This window comes from Sus scrofa, chromosome 9 (assembly GCF_000003025.6).
Source record: "Sus scrofa isolate TJ Tabasco breed Duroc chromosome 9, Sscrofa11.1, whole genome shotgun sequence".
Lineage (NCBI taxonomy): Eukaryota > Metazoa > Chordata > Mammalia > Artiodactyla > Suidae > Sus > Sus scrofa.
The window spans coordinates 116771697-116790161 of record NC_010451.4 but is presented as its reverse complement, the minus strand read 5'-3'; the positions used below and the strand labels follow the sequence as shown (position 1 = coordinate 116790161).

The 18465-nt window shown below is 36.3% G+C and overlaps 1 protein-coding gene across 2 annotated transcripts in view; it reads right to left on the bottom strand.

Annotated features, from left to right (window-relative positions):
• Positions 1–18465, bottom strand: part of RABGAP1L (RAB GTPase activating protein 1 like) — a 657663-nt gene that overhangs the window by 269896 nt on the left and 369302 nt on the right. For both annotated transcript variants that reach the window (XM_013989628.2, XM_021102607.1), the window contains exon 14: positions 5753–5866. In XM_013989628.2, coding sequence (XP_013845082.2) covers positions 5753–5866 — 114 coding nt within the window. The remainder of the gene's footprint in view (positions 1–5752; positions 5867–18465) is intronic.

Genomic DNA, 18465 nt, shown 5'->3' with positions numbered 1-18465 from the left:
CTAAAAAGACCAATAAATAAATAAATAAATAAATAAATAAAAATAAAAATAAATAAAGTTCAAAAATGAGGCAATACTAATGTATGGTAATAGATATCAGAACGCTGTTGACCTTTGGGGGAGGTAATTGCTGGCAGGGAAAATAATGGAGGCTTCTAGAGTGCCAGCAAAATTCTTTATCTTTGTCCTATAAAGGTTACACGGTAGTGGTTCCCTTGGTAAAAATTCACTGAGTTATATCCTCAATATTTGTGCACTTTACTGTATGTATATTAAATGTTAGACTTATTAAAAATTTTAATGGTACTAGTGAGACCTAAAGAGATTTTTAAGGAAACTATTCTTTCTAAAGATCAAAGGCCTAACACGGATGGGCCATGAAGGCATTATGCTAAGTGAAATAAATAAGAAAGGGAAAGACAAACACTCTACGATTTCACTTATATGTGGAATCAAACAAAACAAGAAATCACAATACCAAAGCGACAGAAAAAGAGATCAGATTTGTGGTTACCAGACTTGCAGAGGTGGGGATGGGGAGAAAGGAAATTGGAGGAAGGTAGTCAGTCAAAAGGTTCATCTTCCAGTTAAAAGATATATAAGTAGTATGGATATACTATATGATAACTTATAGTTAACACTGCTCTGTGATAGATAGGAAAGCCCAAGAGTTCTCATCACAAGGAGAAACAGTTTTCTTTTCTTTTCATTGTATCTATATGAGATGGATGTTCACTAAACCCACTGTGGTAATCATTTTATAATATCTGTACATGGCATGTTTGTCATGTTTTTTAAAAAGCCATTTAAGTACTTAAACATATACACTGATATATGTCAATTATTTCTCAATAAAACTGGAAAAAAAGAAGACTCTGCCTTTTTATAAGCAGCTTCAAGAAAAAGCCACAATTTCTAAGTGTGATATCCAATTTCTATTTATTACTCTTAGAAGTCCCAAAGATCAGAGTTCCTGTTGTGGGTCAGCAGGTTAAGAAACTGACTAGTACCCATGAAGATGTAGGTTCAATCCCTGGCCTTGCTCAGTCAGTCAGTTAAAGGATCTGGTGTTGCCATGAGCTGTGATGTAGGTTGCAGATGCGGCTCAGATATGGCATTGCTGTGATTATGGCACAGACCAGCAGCTGCAGCTCCAATTTGATCCCAAGCCTGAGAACTTTCATAGGCCACAGGTGCAGCCCAAGAAACAAAGAAAGAAAAGAAAAGATAGATCCCGAGGGTCTCATTAAAACTTTTGAAGGCCTTAAGCACTAAAGAAATTAAGTTGCCCATTCCCCATATATAGTTCAAATAATCTTTTAAAAAGGAATACAAATTTACATGCATCTGAAATTAATTTTCTAGATCTAGAAAACGATATAAATAATTTCGCAAGAGTCAGTGATCATCTGCATTCTTCAAAATCATGCAGCAGATCACTTATTATTTTGGTATCAAAATAAATCCTTAAATGCTTTAGTTCTTACATTAAATCCAATATTATTTTGAGAAAAATAACTGATGAAACAAGGGTTAGGTTTATTTTTGTCCTTCTACAAACCATTATATAATCAAACTATTAACCCAGATGAACAAAGGTATGGATCCCTCTGTAATACATTCAGTCCTTCCCTTTCAATTCACAGTAGTAACCTCTTTTATATAAAGCAGTTGATCTAACTAGTAAATCTGAAATAGTAACATGCTTCAAATTTGCACAAGAGTCACTTCAATCTATTCTACTGCGAATAATATTTCAGCTAATTACTATGACCGAGTGGTCTTACGTCTTATAAAGAGCAGTGTATCTAGAAGTAAAATACTAAATGTGTGCATGAAAAACACGCTCAAACACAATAACAGAAAGCCAGGTAAAGTTTTCAAAGTAAAATGTGATTACCTCAGAGCTATAGAGTATGCTCCTCTGTAACTACGGTATAGAGAGACAGAGCTAGTACCTAACATAGGAATTTACTGTTAAATTCAGCATTCACATGTTAGATTTTAGAAGAAGTTTTAAAATAAAAACTTAAAATCAGAGCAAATTAGAATGACAATAGTCTTATCAGATCCTACACTCTTACTGAGAAGGAAATTTTAAAAGTGATTTCCCCAAAGTCTTAAATCTGCTTAAAGAGAAATCAAGACCAGAACCAGATCTCTTCATGTTTAGTCCTTTAAACTATGCCAACGTGTCTCCCAACTAAAACCAGATTTTAACTCATACGTAAATTAGAAAGGTGCTAAAGCTACTTGGGGAGGGGTGGTATATTTTGTCTCCTTTCAAGGACACTATTTAAAAAAATATATTATTGACATAACTAATAACAAGGGAGGGAGGGAGGGAAGGAAGTAAGCCCAAATCTCATTTCCAGAATCCTACGAATCTTATTATACTTTCAGTTCCACTTCCACACATAAATTTATGACAACAGAAGAATCTTTGAACCATTTCGATTTCCTCCTACTTTGAAAAAGATATTAAGAGGCAGAAACTAACATTGACAGGGCCATTAAAACATGACAGTGAGTTTTTAACAGTCTTCCCTCTAATCTGACAGTTCAGATCATTCCTCATTTCAACAAAGTCACGGAAAACTTTTCAACGACAAAGGCAGACTTTTGTATCCTTGAAACCAGAGTTGACTTCTACATTTATTCTAACTGAAATTCTCTTAATAATGTCTGTCTTAATTTAAGAGCACAGCATATTATATTTCTAGAATAGACTCCAGCTCTGAGGAGTTGTCAGAAATAAATGAGGTAATAAATGAATATTTATTGTTTTTTGAATAAATATTCAATAAATTGAAAAATGAAATTCATAATAAGTGAAGTACTTTGTAAATGTGAAATTATTATAGCATGTGGAAGGCCCTGTATTTAAAAAAATTCTATATGTGTGGTGCTGATATAAGATGCACCACTCTTAGTGGTAAATCATTCAATGCGTTTCCTTCACAATCAGGAGCAAGGCAAAGGATGTCCACTATCATTAATTCATTTTAACACTATAATGGAGATTCTGGTCAGTGTAGTAAGACAAAAATGATTAAGAAGGGAAAAAAAGAATAAGAACTGATAAAGAAGAAGCCAAATTGTCTTTATTTATATACAACAATCTGGCTGATTTAAAGTCAAGGTTTTATTACTGTTTATTCAGTCTTGTGCAAGGTATTCTGAATGGAAATCCAGTTTTATTGCTAAGAGTGTGAGATATGATGTTAGATATTATTCTAGAAATACAAATGACAGAACAGGTGGACCAGACTCAGTGGCCTTAAAAGTCATAAAGGTCCCATGGCGCAAACTGAATACAAAAAGCAAAGGAAAAGTGGATACACAAACTTGAGAAGAATATTCAATTCTAAATTACTTGTAAGTATGCCCCCCTACCTGTGATGATCACTACCCTCTGAGGTTTCCCTGCATGAGCACTGCACTGCTAGCAACAGCAGACCAGGAGGAGAAGGAATTGTGTCAATCACAAACCAAGTGGCCCACAAGGTAGGACTCCAACAAATGTTGGTTTCTCTAACATTTTTCTGATGCATTCATCTCTGCTCTCACTATCAGAGACGTGTAAAGTCATATCTAAGTAATATATATTTTAGTACAATATTAAAAGCCTTAGTAGCTTTTATTTACTACCTTGGATTCTGAAATGTTTTTAACATGATTCTTTGGTTTTCCATATTTTGACAAAATCTAGTGCAATTTAAGATATTCACCAATTATAAGGTATCTTAGAGCTACATTTTTATAATATTCTTTACTCAGAAAGAGCTTTAAAACTATGCCATCATGTTGCAAAATACACACTGATAATCTAAAATGGCTACAAAAGCTGTGTGAATGTACTAACAAATAATCTCTAGTGAATTCAAAGTAAGATTATTATCTGCAATATCAAAGCAAGGAGTATCAACTACTTAACTGTACTAATTATTTAACTTTTATCTTTTTGTTTAGTAATGTTTCATATATTTCCCCTCTAAATCTTATATAATAAGGCAAATACTGTTTTCACCACAATGAAGCAAAATTGTAAGTCAGAGGCTGCAAACACATGGAGGCATCTGTTTTACTTACATGAAAAAAGTATCTAGTAGCAATCACACAAAGTGTGAGAGAAAAGTTAATTATTGGCTGAAAATACACTAAATGCTGGGAGAAAAACACTGTTCCGTACTACAAGCCAGGCTTTTCTAAATAACTTAGAAACTATATAAATTTTGATATCATCCTTACACAAGCCAAAAGCTAATTAGCTTGTAGAATTTCAAAACAGATAGAAAAAAATTTAAATAATTATGTTTTCCTTTTACAAGCATATAATGAATGCATTATACATTTTTTGTGGTGTTTGATGATTTTTAGCATTTTAAAAACTAGATGATGCATCACCTTCCAGAAATCACTACACTTTCAGACTTTAAGTTAGTTATGCATTTCTAGCTCTAAATGATACCCCCACAAAAAAAATGGGTTTCTGATCCATGTGTACATTTATAATACTCCAAAATGGCTACATCAAGAGAAAAGAAAAAAAAAAAAGATAAGACAGGAGTAGGCAGAGGGCTAAACCACAAACATGCAAGAAGGACCTAAAGTACATCATTTGCAGAGTTGAACATCAATCCTACTTTAGCATATGCAGGCAAGTGCTTTTTTAGGTGCCATTTAAAGAAAAGGACAAACAAAATGTGATAGTGCTATGTGAGTATATTTCTGACTATCTATTCTGGTTAATCTTTGCTACTTAATAAAAGGCTAAATTAGATTATTCTTAAACCTTACAAATTAGCCTTGGTGTTTGTTTATTCTCTCTATTCTTACAAGATTCCAGTGTAGTTCACTATTCATCAATAATCTCTACTGGAATCATAGGTGAGGATAAATGTTGAGTATAACCACCACACTCTGTAGAGGATCTTAACTTTGAGGATAAAAGGTAAAACTTTGTTTAATGGAAATTTCACAATTTTGAGTCTTTGCTCTCAACTCATATGGATAAGTTAATAGTATATTAACGATTTGAAATGTCATTCTGCATTTCTAATATAAATTTGAAAGTAAATAATCTGATAATAATTCTCTACTAATAAAGTCTTTTCTTTTTTAATCCAAGCAAAGCATATTTGCTGAAAATCAGGAAAGAGACTTCTTCACATCTACTAATAACGAGGGAGAAGAAAGATTTCCTAATGGGACATAAAAACGGCACAAAGATATACGGTGTGACGTAACTCGGAGTATCAACAATATCAGAGAAGTTATGCTGTGAGCCGCATGGGAAGTCCAGTATTGGGGAAATTAAAACAAACAAACAAACCATAAAACCAATATCAGAGAAAATGCCAGTATTCAGAAACAGTACCACACTGTTTCTTACTCCTGCCTACTGTCAAAAAATTGAGACAACTGCCACATGATCCTGTCAGATGGGCAAGAGTCATCAGGACTCCTCTGAGCCTTTTCTGCACTAGCCTCAGAGGACCCTCTGTTCCTTTCTTGTTAGCAGCAAAGCCATATAATGCCTCCTCCCTCACAAGACAGCACAGAACATGCAGCCCCAAAGTCACCTTTGTTGGCACTCAGTACTGAGGAGCTGGCAGTATAAGCACAAAGCAGAGAACACGGCGCAGTGCACATAAGAAATAAAGACAGGGGATCTAAAAATCTTTAAGATGGGTTCCTAAAATATAGCCCTGTAAAATAAGTTAGACGAAAATGAGGGGGAGGGTCTTACCTTGCAGATCTTATAGAGCGATTCCTGGCCGTCTCCTCCAGTATCTTTAAAGTAATCATGTGCAGGAAACGTACGGTGAATATCTCGGGTAATAACACTCTCCTGGGCTGAGTCCTAAAAAAATAGACTTGGTCATTAACTTAAAATTTCTTAATTATGAAAAATAATACATACATGGTAACAAAATTCAAACAGCACACAAAAAAGTAAGCTACCCCTCCTCAACACACAAAAACCTGCTTCAATTCCAGATCCTTAGTCCCATTCACCAGAGACAAATACTGCCAAGAGATTCTTTTGAATCCTTTCATTCATCAGTCTTTAGATGTGTGAATGCATGTTGATGTGAGGGGGAGGAGAGGGAGGGAAGTTGTATACACACATCTCTACCCTTTGCTTTTTGAAGCATAAATAGAAGTAAACTATCTGCTCCTTTCACTTCACAGGATAACTTGCAGAATATTCCTTATCAGTACATGCAAAGGTATTTCATTCTCTTTAAGAGCAGCTATTGGAAAAGAATGAGGTATATCTGGATATGGATATATCATAATTTATTTAATATTCTCTTAATAATGATTTTTTGTATTTTTCTATTTATATCACAGATAATATCACTAGGAATACTTTTATACATAGATGTTCAAGATAGGTGCCTAGAGGTGGAATTGCTAGGTCAAAGGATAAGGTACTCTCCAGAGTTCCCTCTGGAGTTGTACCAACGCATAATCCAAGCAACTGTGGAGTATGTATTTCTCCACACCTGCACTGAACCAAATATCATCTGAGTTTTTCATTCTGATGAGTGGAAACACAGACCACAGTCATTTTGAAAGTAAAAAATATTACCCCAATAGGTTAATTACCCAACTGAGGTTAACTACTCAACTTACATGCTTCAGAAAACAAAAAGCCCCCAAACTACTATTTTAAGATGATATATGCTTTAAAGATAAATCTAGAGGTTTTTGGTTTTTGTTTTTTTAAGACAAATTCAAGATCCAAAAGCTCAAAACTAAGTAAATGTTAAGCCTTATAAAAATGATTAATCATTCACTTAATTTGATTTTATTCCTGTGTTTGTTTTGTCTGTTTAAATGTCAAGAAAATAGGATGTGACTACTTCAACCTCAATGATGAAAACATTTTGCACAATTTAAAGAAGCATCAATGACTAGTAACGCAAATTTAAATTATCATTTAATATCTTGATCCCACAAAGATTTGAACAAATCTCTCACTTAAAATCAAGAAGAGAAAAAAGATTAATACATGAATTACTTTAATAAATGCCATTTCTCTTTCTATCTAGGAGGGAAGTGGCTGATTAGCTCTAAGGTAAGCCAGTGCCTTCTCTTGTTGCCTTTTTCATTTCAGCTACTATCATGCTGGAATTAGACCTTATACCATGCAAAGAAAGGACAAAAACGGAAAGGTTCTGAATTTGCTAGCAAACACCAAACATATTACAAATCAGTCCAGGGGAAATTCCGATGGCTTACAGAAATGGAATGCTAAAACTGAATAAAAATGGAACCTAAAAAAAACTGCCATAACCTAAATGAAAGGATACACAGAAAGCTTCTATTTATCACAGTAAGTATAGTTTCTAATGATAAAGAAAACTGGGGGTAAGGTAGGCGGTACAGAATAATGCGGACGTAAAGGTAATGTATAAAGAGGTATTTTATGAAGTGTATGGTTTATCTGGTTTGGTTTAGAGTCTAAGTAGGGGAATCTTGTACCAGGCAGATGAGTTTTCACTGCCCTGGTTTTCTCCAAAAGAAAGGTTTTCTTTCCATACAGTAAGAGTCTCCACTTACAAACTATTTGGAAAAAATACCCAATGAATGTTACTCCTCCCAAGCTGAACTATGTTAGGTGCAAACATGTGCAAAGTGGTTTACAGGATAACTCTTTCTGCACTTTTTGAAATGTTAAGGGAGTGAAATCATTGGACCATATTCTCTATAAACTGCCTACTTTACTGTCATCATGCTGTGTTTAAATGGTACCAGTGGTCTGGTTCAGAGAAAGGGAAACTGATCAAAAATTTCTAGGAAACAACTCTGCATAATATTGAGTAATTTTTTTCTATGAATACTGGACTCTTCCTTGTTTGTTTTAAAAAGTAAAGGGGCAAAATCAAATAGAAAAAAATCATAAACTTTTTGTACTTAATAAAATGTTTCTTCCTATGATTGCTTTTAAGTGCTTTTTACCTGTGTGTTTTTAGAATTTTCTTTCTCTGTGTTGCTCTCAGTTGGCTAAGAGAATAATTTCTGCAACTTCACTTAAGAAACAAAAAAAGTTATTTTCTTACATTATTCACTGATTCCTTTCATTTAAGTGAAGGTCGAGTGATACACCAAAGAACAAAAAAGAAGCCAAATAATTCACCATCCCAACATCTGGAGTTAAAACATTTCATATGGAAACATTTTTAAAAAATATGGCTGAAAACACTTTATAGCATAACCAAACTACATTTTCTGGGAAGGTCCCTACAAGCAGAGTCTCCTTAAGTCCTGACAACTATCTTCAGAAAGAGAAGAGGGAAGAGGAGTTCCCTGTGGCACAGCAGGTTAAAGATCCAGGGCTGTCAGTGCTGTGGCTGGAGTTGTTGTTGCGGCATGGCTTTGATCCCTGGCCTCAGAACTTCTGTACACCAAAAAAAAAAAAAAAAAAAAGGGAAGAATTCACTCTTTCATGGGTAGCTATTTCACCAGTATCTGAAGACTCACAACTTCACCCACATAGAAATGAAATTTTTAGTTTATCTTTCAAGGACTTTCTTTAATTTCCAAACCACTAAGTCATAAAACTAAACTTCACAAAAGACATGTCTCTAGTGTGATAAAATCCATGGTCTAATGGAGCATATGATTCAGCTTATTGAAGATCAGCTTAAAACCAATTCTAAGAGGTATGATAAGTAGCGTGATTAACTTTTGATCATTTTAGTAGAGTCCATTTAGAACCTATTAACAAGAGCTTTACATGACCTATTCCAGTATAACCTACATGCCCTGACAGCTTGTAATCCTCTTAATTCCTGTTCGAAGAGAATCATCACTTACTTGCTTGTTGTGAGAAGGAAATAAATATAGCATTCAAGTGTCAACAAGTTTTAGGAAGACAGGTTTGGATGACCATACCTTATTATTTTTTATGATACAACTTCTAGGCTGTCAACAACTGGAAAGATATTTTTTAGTTAGGATGACTGTTTTCACATGTGACCTTAGCACTAGATGAAGTATAAAAGTAATGTCCTAATAAACTAGAACACCTTTGGCTGTGTCTTGTTTTGCTATATTATTACAACTATGATACCATCTTTTCTTACTAATCTCTATTTTCAAACCGAAAATATACAGCATTTTCGCTTTACATCTACTACATAATCATTTCAACTTTGTAAGTACCATGTCAATTTGTTAATGTCATTAGAAATGCCAATGTAGACTAGCCACAATCAATTAGCAGATAAATTACCCAAAGCTTAAAAAAACTAACTTTCAAACGTGCCTTCTAGTCTTACTCCACAGGGATTCTCCTTTAGTTCTATGTTGGAGCTAGATCTGTGGTAAAACATCACAAACTGGTCAGCTTGCATGTCCCTGAAAGCAGATGGGTTTACAGTGGTGGGTCTGATTTATCTGCCTTGATGTTTGCCAAAAATCCAAAGAGGCAGAGATGAAAGGAGAAAACATAAAAGTTCATTCTAGTTTCAAACATACTACTAAAATGATGAGCTAGAAACAGTAACACATAAAGGTTGGATCATTGCCAGTCTTCATTCCTGGAATATGAGGAGAGAGCTCAGCAAAAGCAGGGTAATGTAGAAGCAAAGAAATCAACATCAACTACATCATAGTGTGAGCAAGCTGCTTTCTGGGTATTGCACACACATGCTGCCAAATGTCTGAGAGTCAAAGCCTGACACAAAGGTCAAAAGTGTAAGCCATAGTCTGGCTTCAACTAGAAAGAAATTTCTTAGTGGGTGAAGCAACAATGAGAAGACAGGGGGAAGAGAGAGGAGAGGAGGAAGTGTCTTTATGAAACCAGCTGATATTCATGATGAACATCTTGACCCTGAAGGTAGTGCAAGGACCTGAGTGGGAAGTATCTGAATAGAAAAAAGCATTTCTTTGGGACTGGAGAACTAAGAAGCATTGCAGCCTATAAACACAGCCTGGATTTCCCAGAGATCCTATGGAATCTAGGTTAAATACTTCTTCCTGATGAATATCTGGGGATACTTTTAGACTCTAAATATACCTACCAAATGCATCTATGGCCATATTTGGATATATCCTCATTCCCAGGGTTGCTGATCACTCATTGTCCCAAAATAAAGGTTCAACTGGTGTATTAACAATCCTGGAAATTCATATCAATGCACGATAATAAACTCTGCAACTCCTGTTAGAATGAAGCACAATAACTGAACTCCATGCTATTATTTTCCAAAGTTATATGCTTTTCTAACTTTGCACTATTTTTAAATTATTAGTTATAACTTTTATTAAAACAGCTTTTAAACTTTATTTTACAGTGAATAAAAATGTTAAGTGCTCCATATTTATTGAACACTGTGAAACAATAACATTATTTTTCTATAAAACCTGAAAGAATGCCTCTAATAACCAGTATTTGATAAAGATGTCTATTTTCACCTAATTGTTACATTTTACAATTTTATTAACTTTGAGTATGTACACATCAAGTTATTGTTTTTACAAATTTATTTATTTATTTTTGCTTTTTAGGGCCGCACCCGTGGCATATGCAAGTTCCCAGGCTAGGGGTCGAATTGGAGCTATAGCTGCTGGCCTACTCCACAGCCACAGCAATGGAGGATCCGAGCTGTGTCTGTGACCTACACCACAGCTCACAGCAACATTGGATCCTTAACCCACTGAGCAAGGCCAGGGATTGAACCCGCATCCTTATGGATACTTGTTGGATTCGTTTCCACTGTGCTACAATGGGAAATCCCTAGACTGAATATTTTTAATAATTTAGAAAACATTCTGTTGTCCCCACTGTGGCACAGAGGAAACAAAACTGACTATGAACCATGAAGTTGCAGGTTTGATTCCTGGTCTCACTCAGTGGGTTAAGGATCTGGCGTTGCCGTGAGCTGTGGTATAGGTCGCAGACGTGGCTCAGATCTGATGTTGCTATGGTTGTGGCGTAGGCCGGTGGCTACAGCTCTGATTTGACTCCTAGCCTGGGAACCTCCATATGCTGTGGGTGCAGCCCTAAAAAGAAAAAAAAGAAAAGAAACGAAAAAAAAAAAAACATTCTACCATTCCTTAACTCATTTTAGATGCTTCTGTTTGAAACTTTTTGAACTCAATAATCTTGAATTGAATGACATGAAAACTGAATGTACATGAAAAATTAAGCTTTCCATTTGCATAGTTACATAGTTCAAATTTGTTCACGTATTCAACATACAAATTCCAGAGTATTCACTAAGAATCAGACACTGTTTTAGGTGCAGAAGAAATCCCTGTTAGCAAGCCAATGCCCCTGCTCTCTGGAGTTTACATTCTAGCAGTAGGGGAAAGACATAAAGAACAAATATATAATACTGGTTGGTGAAATGTATTTATGAAAAAATTAAAGCAAGATAAAGATATAGTGAGGAGTAGGATAATATTTTAGGTAGAGTAGTTTTGCTTCTCTGAGTAAGGGTTCAAATATTTAGAGAAAGAGCATTACAGGCAAGGGGGAATGCATGGGCAAAAGCTCTGACGTTGGAGCAGGACAGCTGGACTTCTCTAGACATTTCCCAGCTGACCTTTATGTTTGCAGACATCTTCAATGAATTGTTAAAAATAACTCTAATACTCTCTTGGCTCAACATGGCTACTCAGAAATTTGTAAGTATAATTTAGATTACTTACAAGATGTTTTAGCTCATGCATTTGAATAATGTGTTCCTAGGTGCACATGTGTATCTGAAAGCCTACCCTTCAAATATTTACCTAACACTTACTATGTGCAAGACATTGTACTATGATCTAGGGAATCAAAAAGGTATGAGATATAGTCAATAATGCCCCTAAACTGCAAGAGGTTAAGATCTACACGTAAAAACAAAATATCAATGGAAGGAAACGTATGCCAACAGCCAAATGAATGATATGAGTAAAGTTAGCTATAAGAATTTTGGAAAGAAAGTGATTATAGAAGGGTGCAAGTGGGGAAAGCGGCCTTCCACAGGGGCTGGGGACTGGGGACTGGGCTGGGCACCACAGACAGGATGGGCTGAACAAAGGTCTCAAGAGAACACAGTGATAACAAGTATGGCATAAGTAGAGGCTCCAAAGAAGGAAAGAAGTGGTCATGTCTAGGAAATATGACTCTGATTGACTGTGGGAGGGAATTTATAAAGGGGCAGGTTGAGTGGCATCCAGAATATGGAAAGGTAATCTTAAATGGAGATGTCTTCAATAAATCCTACAGACAATAAGGAGCTATTTCATGTGCCATGGTCTTTGTGGTCTTGCTTCAGTGGGGCCCCCATCTGCTTTTACTATCTGAAAGAATTTTACTATCTGAAAGAATTGCTGTAAGCATTAACCTTACCCAAAAAGACAACTGATGTTTGCCACTGGTTGTTAGGAGGTGACCTCTGGGCCCTTGGGATGCCAAGCCTAACAGGAAGTCTTTGTTTGCATGTCAGCCTTGACCACCCAGCAGTTGAACGATGTGACTTATCATGGGGCTCTGGAGCATACAGTATTAGGTCTATCTACAGAGAGGCTGGAGACTAGAGATCAGTCCTGTGAGCAGTACATAATGAGCCCTTGTAAAAACTCTGGACAAGACTCAGGTGAGCTTCTCTATCTGGCAATATTCTACACATATCACCACACACTGATGTCAGGAAAGTTACACTGTCCATTGGCCCACAGGGAAAAAAGCATCACACTTGGTACTTCTAGACTCAGCTCTGTCTATGTGCTCCATCCCTTTGCAAGCTTTAATCTTTATCCTGCAATGGCACCGTGAGTGCTACAGCTGTCTCTGAGTTCTGTGAGTGCTTCTAGTGAATTATTGAAGCTGAGGGTGATTTTGGTAATAACTTGACATACCTGGTGTCAGGAGTAGGGGCATTTTGTGTGGACACTGCTCTCACTCTAACTTTGAAATTGGTTAAATCCTAACAAGACGGCCACCAACAAATGTTCTCACTGTGGTATTCTCACCAGTATATAATTTCTCTATTCAAATATATATCACTGCCTACCTTTTTCTCTGCCTTTGACAAAATACTATCAGAATAAAACAGGTCCCCAATACCATGTTAACTCAGATGCCTTTTGAAAAATTATCTTTAATGTAGAACCTCAAAGGTTAAAGGTAACGGACTATTATTGATCATTTGGTCATCTGTTCACTGAGCTCCTCAAAAATCTATCTGTGGTTAGTGAAGTGAAGACCATTAAATTAAAAGTAGATCACACAACTACTGATATGATCCTATAATTCCCTCACATAAAGGATCACCTGGAACCTCAAAGGAGAGTGAGTGTAAGTGAACAATAACTACATCTCCAAGTAAATGTAAAAAATACTTATATCTTAAAAATCACTTGGGATCAATAAAGTTACTCCATCCTGGAATGTGGGTTTTGAAAAAGCCAATTAATCTTTATATCAAGACAGGTTATATAATTGCCATTTTATCCCTTTTTAAAATAGTACATGTTTCCAAAAAAACATAACTTATTACTCATGTAGGAGGGGAAGATGCACTGATCACCACCACCACAAAAGAAATAGGAAGGGCTACGAACAGAAGAATTTGTTCCTGAGAGACTAGTTCTAGTTCTCAATGATAAAGGTCATTTCAATAAATTAAAATTTCTAGTTCAATTTAATAAGTGTACAACAAGGCGTTTTTTATTTTACAAACTCTGGTTAATATCACAACTTTCTTTTAACCAGTTATTTTTCTCTATTTAAGAGGGTCAATTACTGTTTCTGCAACAGATTTCTCTGGAAATAGTAGCAATCTTTTTGCAATAGGGCACATTTGAAATGTGATTAATCCTTTTTAAGGAAAAAGATTACGGCATTTGTAGCAACATGGATGGGCCTAGAAAATATCATGCTAAGTGAAGTCAGACAGTGAGACACCAACATCAAATGCTGTCACTTACATGGGGAATCTAAAAAAAGGACACAATGAACTTCTTTGCAGAACAGATACTGACTCACAGACTTTGAAAAACTTATGGTTTCCAAATGAAACAGGTTCGGCGGAGGAGGGGGATGTGCTAAGGGTTTGGGTTGGAAATGCTATGAAATTTAGTTGCGATGATCGCTGTACAACTGTAAATGCAACCGAGTAATAAAAAATGCTATAAAATTAAAAAAAAATTGATTAATCCTTTTTGGAATAAAGCCAAATAATGAGTTGAAACCTAAAGATTTTTCTTCTGCATTATTTTTCTCTATACGGACTCAGAAATGAGCATTACTATTCTAAGACTTAGAAAATCTAGGTAAATATATTCTAGCTCCTTGACACGGTATATACCTTTTTTAGTTTCTTTGCTGTTTTCTCCTCTGCCTACTCCTTATCTGATGGTGCACCTCCTAAGCCTTGTTCTGTGCTCACTCGTAATGCTCTGCCTGGGAAATCACATCCACTCCTGTAACTTCCGCTACCATCTGTCTTCTCTCTCCTGGATTTTTACTAAAGTAGATGTCAAACCTTACTGATTATCAGAATCATCTGAGAAGTTATTTCAGAACCCGTATCTCCAGATTTCACCTACAAAAATCTCACTTGTAATTCCAGACAATCTGTATTTTTAACAAAGACCCATGCAGCCTCAAGCAAAAGTCCACAAAGGGTTATTTAGGAACTACTAGTCCCACAGATGTATCATTCTACATCTGAAACTTAACAAATCAAAAACTCAATTCAGAATTTGCTATATTCTTAATCTTAGTAGAGTGAACCTCCATATCTAAGCTGACAAAGAGTTTTTTAGACATCTTCTCCTCTTTCCTCTCTTAATCAATTTGTCCTTTGGTCTTCCACTCTGCTCTTTTAATTAGCTGTATCCATGCTTGAATATCCCCACTTGATTGCCACCTCCAGGTAGACCTTGATTAGTTCTTTTTTATCGTTGTTTCCCTGGTGCCTGGGACATTAGTAGGTACTTCATAAATGGGTGCTGAATAAATCAGAATATGGGATGCAGGCATAGGAAGTATATATTCCCTATGACAGAGATATTTGAGTTTTATAATTTTTACTTTCAGTTCTCTTCTAATTTCATTTAGTCAAGAGAAGTTTCAAAAGGAAATAATTTGCACCAAACCAAAGATGTTGAAAAGGACTTCCAAACCAAAATTTCACAGGAAAATGCATACCAAAATGTCCTTGCTCCTAATACCAAAGATGATATATGAAAATAATTAAACATATTACAGAAGCTACAAAAAAATCTAAATGGATCTCCTTTTAAAAATAGAAATTAGAAATTCTACCACTATTGGAATTGCCAAAAATCATCTTTACAAAAAGCAGTTTGTAGTTTTTCCACTGAATTTTATCTCATTTTATATGAAAAGCCATAAAAGATAAAGATACATTCAAGTGCTCCATTTTTTATTTTATTTATTTATTTATTTTTGTCTTTTTGGGGCCTCACCCACGGTATATAGAGGTTTCCAGGCTAAGGGTCAAATTGCAGCTGCAGGTGCTGGCCTATGCCACAGCCACAGCAACACCAGATCTGAGCCACATCTGTGACCTAAACCACAGCTCACAGCAACACCAGATCCTTAATCCACTGAGCGAGGCCAGGAATCGAAACTGTGTCTTCATAGATGCTAGTCAGATTTGTTTCAGCTGAGCCACAGCAGGAACTCCCCCAGCGCTCCATTTTTTTAAAAAATTAATTTTTTACTTTAAAAGTGAAAGGAGATGAATCATACAATGTGTCCAAGACCCTGCTAGAAGCAAATTACATTAAATATGATGTTTTAGAAACCTGAAATACCTTCATAGTTCACATTAACTCTTTCTCAACAAAGTAGCTTGAAGTAGGAGATTAAGATCAAGATTAGGTAAGAATCAGGAAACTTTTCCTATTCATTGCATCTCTTGGTTATAGAATTTAATAGGTTCAGGTTCTTTATTAATCTTAAAAACATGTTAACTTAAATCTAAGGAAGATATAGATCTTCTTTTTTAAAGGACCCTTTAGAAGCTATAAATTAAGAATGACTAACATCTTCTATTTCACAAAACTATAAGATACTCATGAAATGAGGATTTCCCCCTCACCACCATCTTTTGAATTGCTAGTTATTTAGGTTCTATAACACTGGCATTAAAAAATAGAGAGAAAAACAATTCATTGGCTGTCATCTTTCTCACTTTTGAAACACTATCACCCCCCCTTTAATCAACATATGTATTTGCTTTTGATTTAAATGCTATAAGGGCCACATATTTTTATTTAACTTTTTCCTAATGAACCCAAGTTGCTAAAGAGAATTTTTTTTTTTTTTTTTGACCACACTCACAGCATGTGGAAGTTCTTTGGCCAAGGATTGAACCTATGTCAAACTGTAACAAGAGCCATAGCAGTTGATACCACAGGATCCTTAACCTGCTGAGCCACCAGGGAACATGATGGAGATAGCATGGGCCAGAGAACCCATCACAAATGTAGTAAATCTGAGAGCCACAGAAAGAGGAAAGGATTTTGATTTTTTTTTTAAATTTCTTTTTACAGCCATACCTGCAGCTTATGGAAGTTCCTGGGCAAGGGGCTGAATGGAGTTACACCCGCAGGCCTATGCCACAGCAATGGCAACACTGGATCTGAGCCGCATCTATAACCTATGCCTCAGCTTATGGCAATGCCAGATCCTTAACCCACTGAGGGAGGCCAGGGATTGAACCTGCATCCTCATAAAGACAAGTCGGGTCCTTAACCCACTGAGCCACAATAGGAACTCCAGATTTTAATTCTTTAAATAAGAAAGACACAGTATTCTGTCCCAGAGTATCAGTCAAGAGGATGCATTCGCTTTCACCACTAGAGGAATATCTGCAATTCTTAAAAATGAGGAAAGAGATGGAGATGGAATGAGGTAAGTGAGGCGAAAAAAGTGGTCTGGCTTTAACCCTGAAAGCAGGTATGACAATACAGTGGTATTGACCCTGGAGAGATCAAGGCCATGTGGGCAAAGTGATAGGAGGAAAAAGAAAGACACTGGAGGGAAGGAGGGCTTATATTTCATGAGTAGAAGAACTTGACTTGTTGGCTTTTTGTCTTCATTTTACTACAAGATTTAAGTAGGACAACTATTACAAAATTCATTGCTCAATAAAGAAAATGTATTCAGGAGTTTCCGTCGTGGCGCAGTGGTTAACGAATCCGACTAGGAACCATGAGGTTGCGGGTTCCATCCCTGCCTTTGCTCAGTGGGTTAACGATCCGGCGTTGCCATGAGCTATGGTGTAGGTTGCAGACACGGCTTGGATCCCGTGTTGCTGTGGCTCTGGCGTAGGCCAGGGGCTACAGCTCTGATTCGACCCCTAGCCTGGGAACCTCCATATGCCGCAGGAGGGGCCCAAAGAAATAGCAAAAGGACAAAAAAAAAATGTATTCAATTCAATGTGCTCAACCATGTGAGCTTTAGTTGTCTTAAGATTTCATAATTCCACAAGGGTTAGAAACTACTGTGCTTTGCCCCTCAAACCTTAAGGGATACCAGATAATACACAGGATGCTCTGTTAAACTGCAGGGGATTTAATATTGCATAGGACATACCTGTTTATATTTAAAAAATAGTTCTTTGTTTATCAGAAATTCAAATTTTTTTGTTTGTTTTTTTAGGACCCCACCCACAGCATATGGAGGTTCCCAGGCTGGGGGTCCAATTGGAGATATAGCTGCCAGCCTACACCACAGCCAAGGCAACATGGGATCCAAGCCACGTCTGCAACCTACACCACAGCTCGAGGCAACACTGAATCCTTAACCCACTGAGCAAGGCCAGGGATCAAACCTGCGTCCTCATGGATGCCAGTCAGACTTGGTTCTGCTGAGCCACAATGGAAACTCCTGAAATTCAAATTTAAATGGGCATCCTGTAGTTTCAATTTTGTTAAATCTGGCAGTCTTATGCAGCTTACTACTACCACAGTACAGGGAAATCAATTCCTGAGTACCCTTCATATATTGTTTTGTTCTTGATATAAATTAGTCATATTTGACTTCTCAATCAAGCTGTGTTAAATTTACTTTAAAATGAGCAAATATTAGTTAAAAGCCACAGAGAGGGTTATGAATAGAATCAGAAAGATCTGCTCTAAACCATAAAAGACTGAGAGGAAAAGGAGGACATCCAGATAACAATGGGCAGATAACATTATTAGTGAGAATATCAAGCCTGTGAGGCACAGAAAAACTGAACTGATGACCTAGAAAATAAGATCAAATTAAGATATAGCAGACTGATCTGAGAGGTCCCTGAAGACGTGAAGGCAGGGAACAGATAAAGATCCCTCCCAGGCAACCGAGGACAAAGATGCTGAGACTTTATTTGGTCAACAGTGTCTCCCCTCTGTTCAAATGCCTAATAAAGATCAATCAGTTAACATCTGAAAAACTTTTCTTGTCTTCAAAATTAGCACAATGGGATTTTAATACTT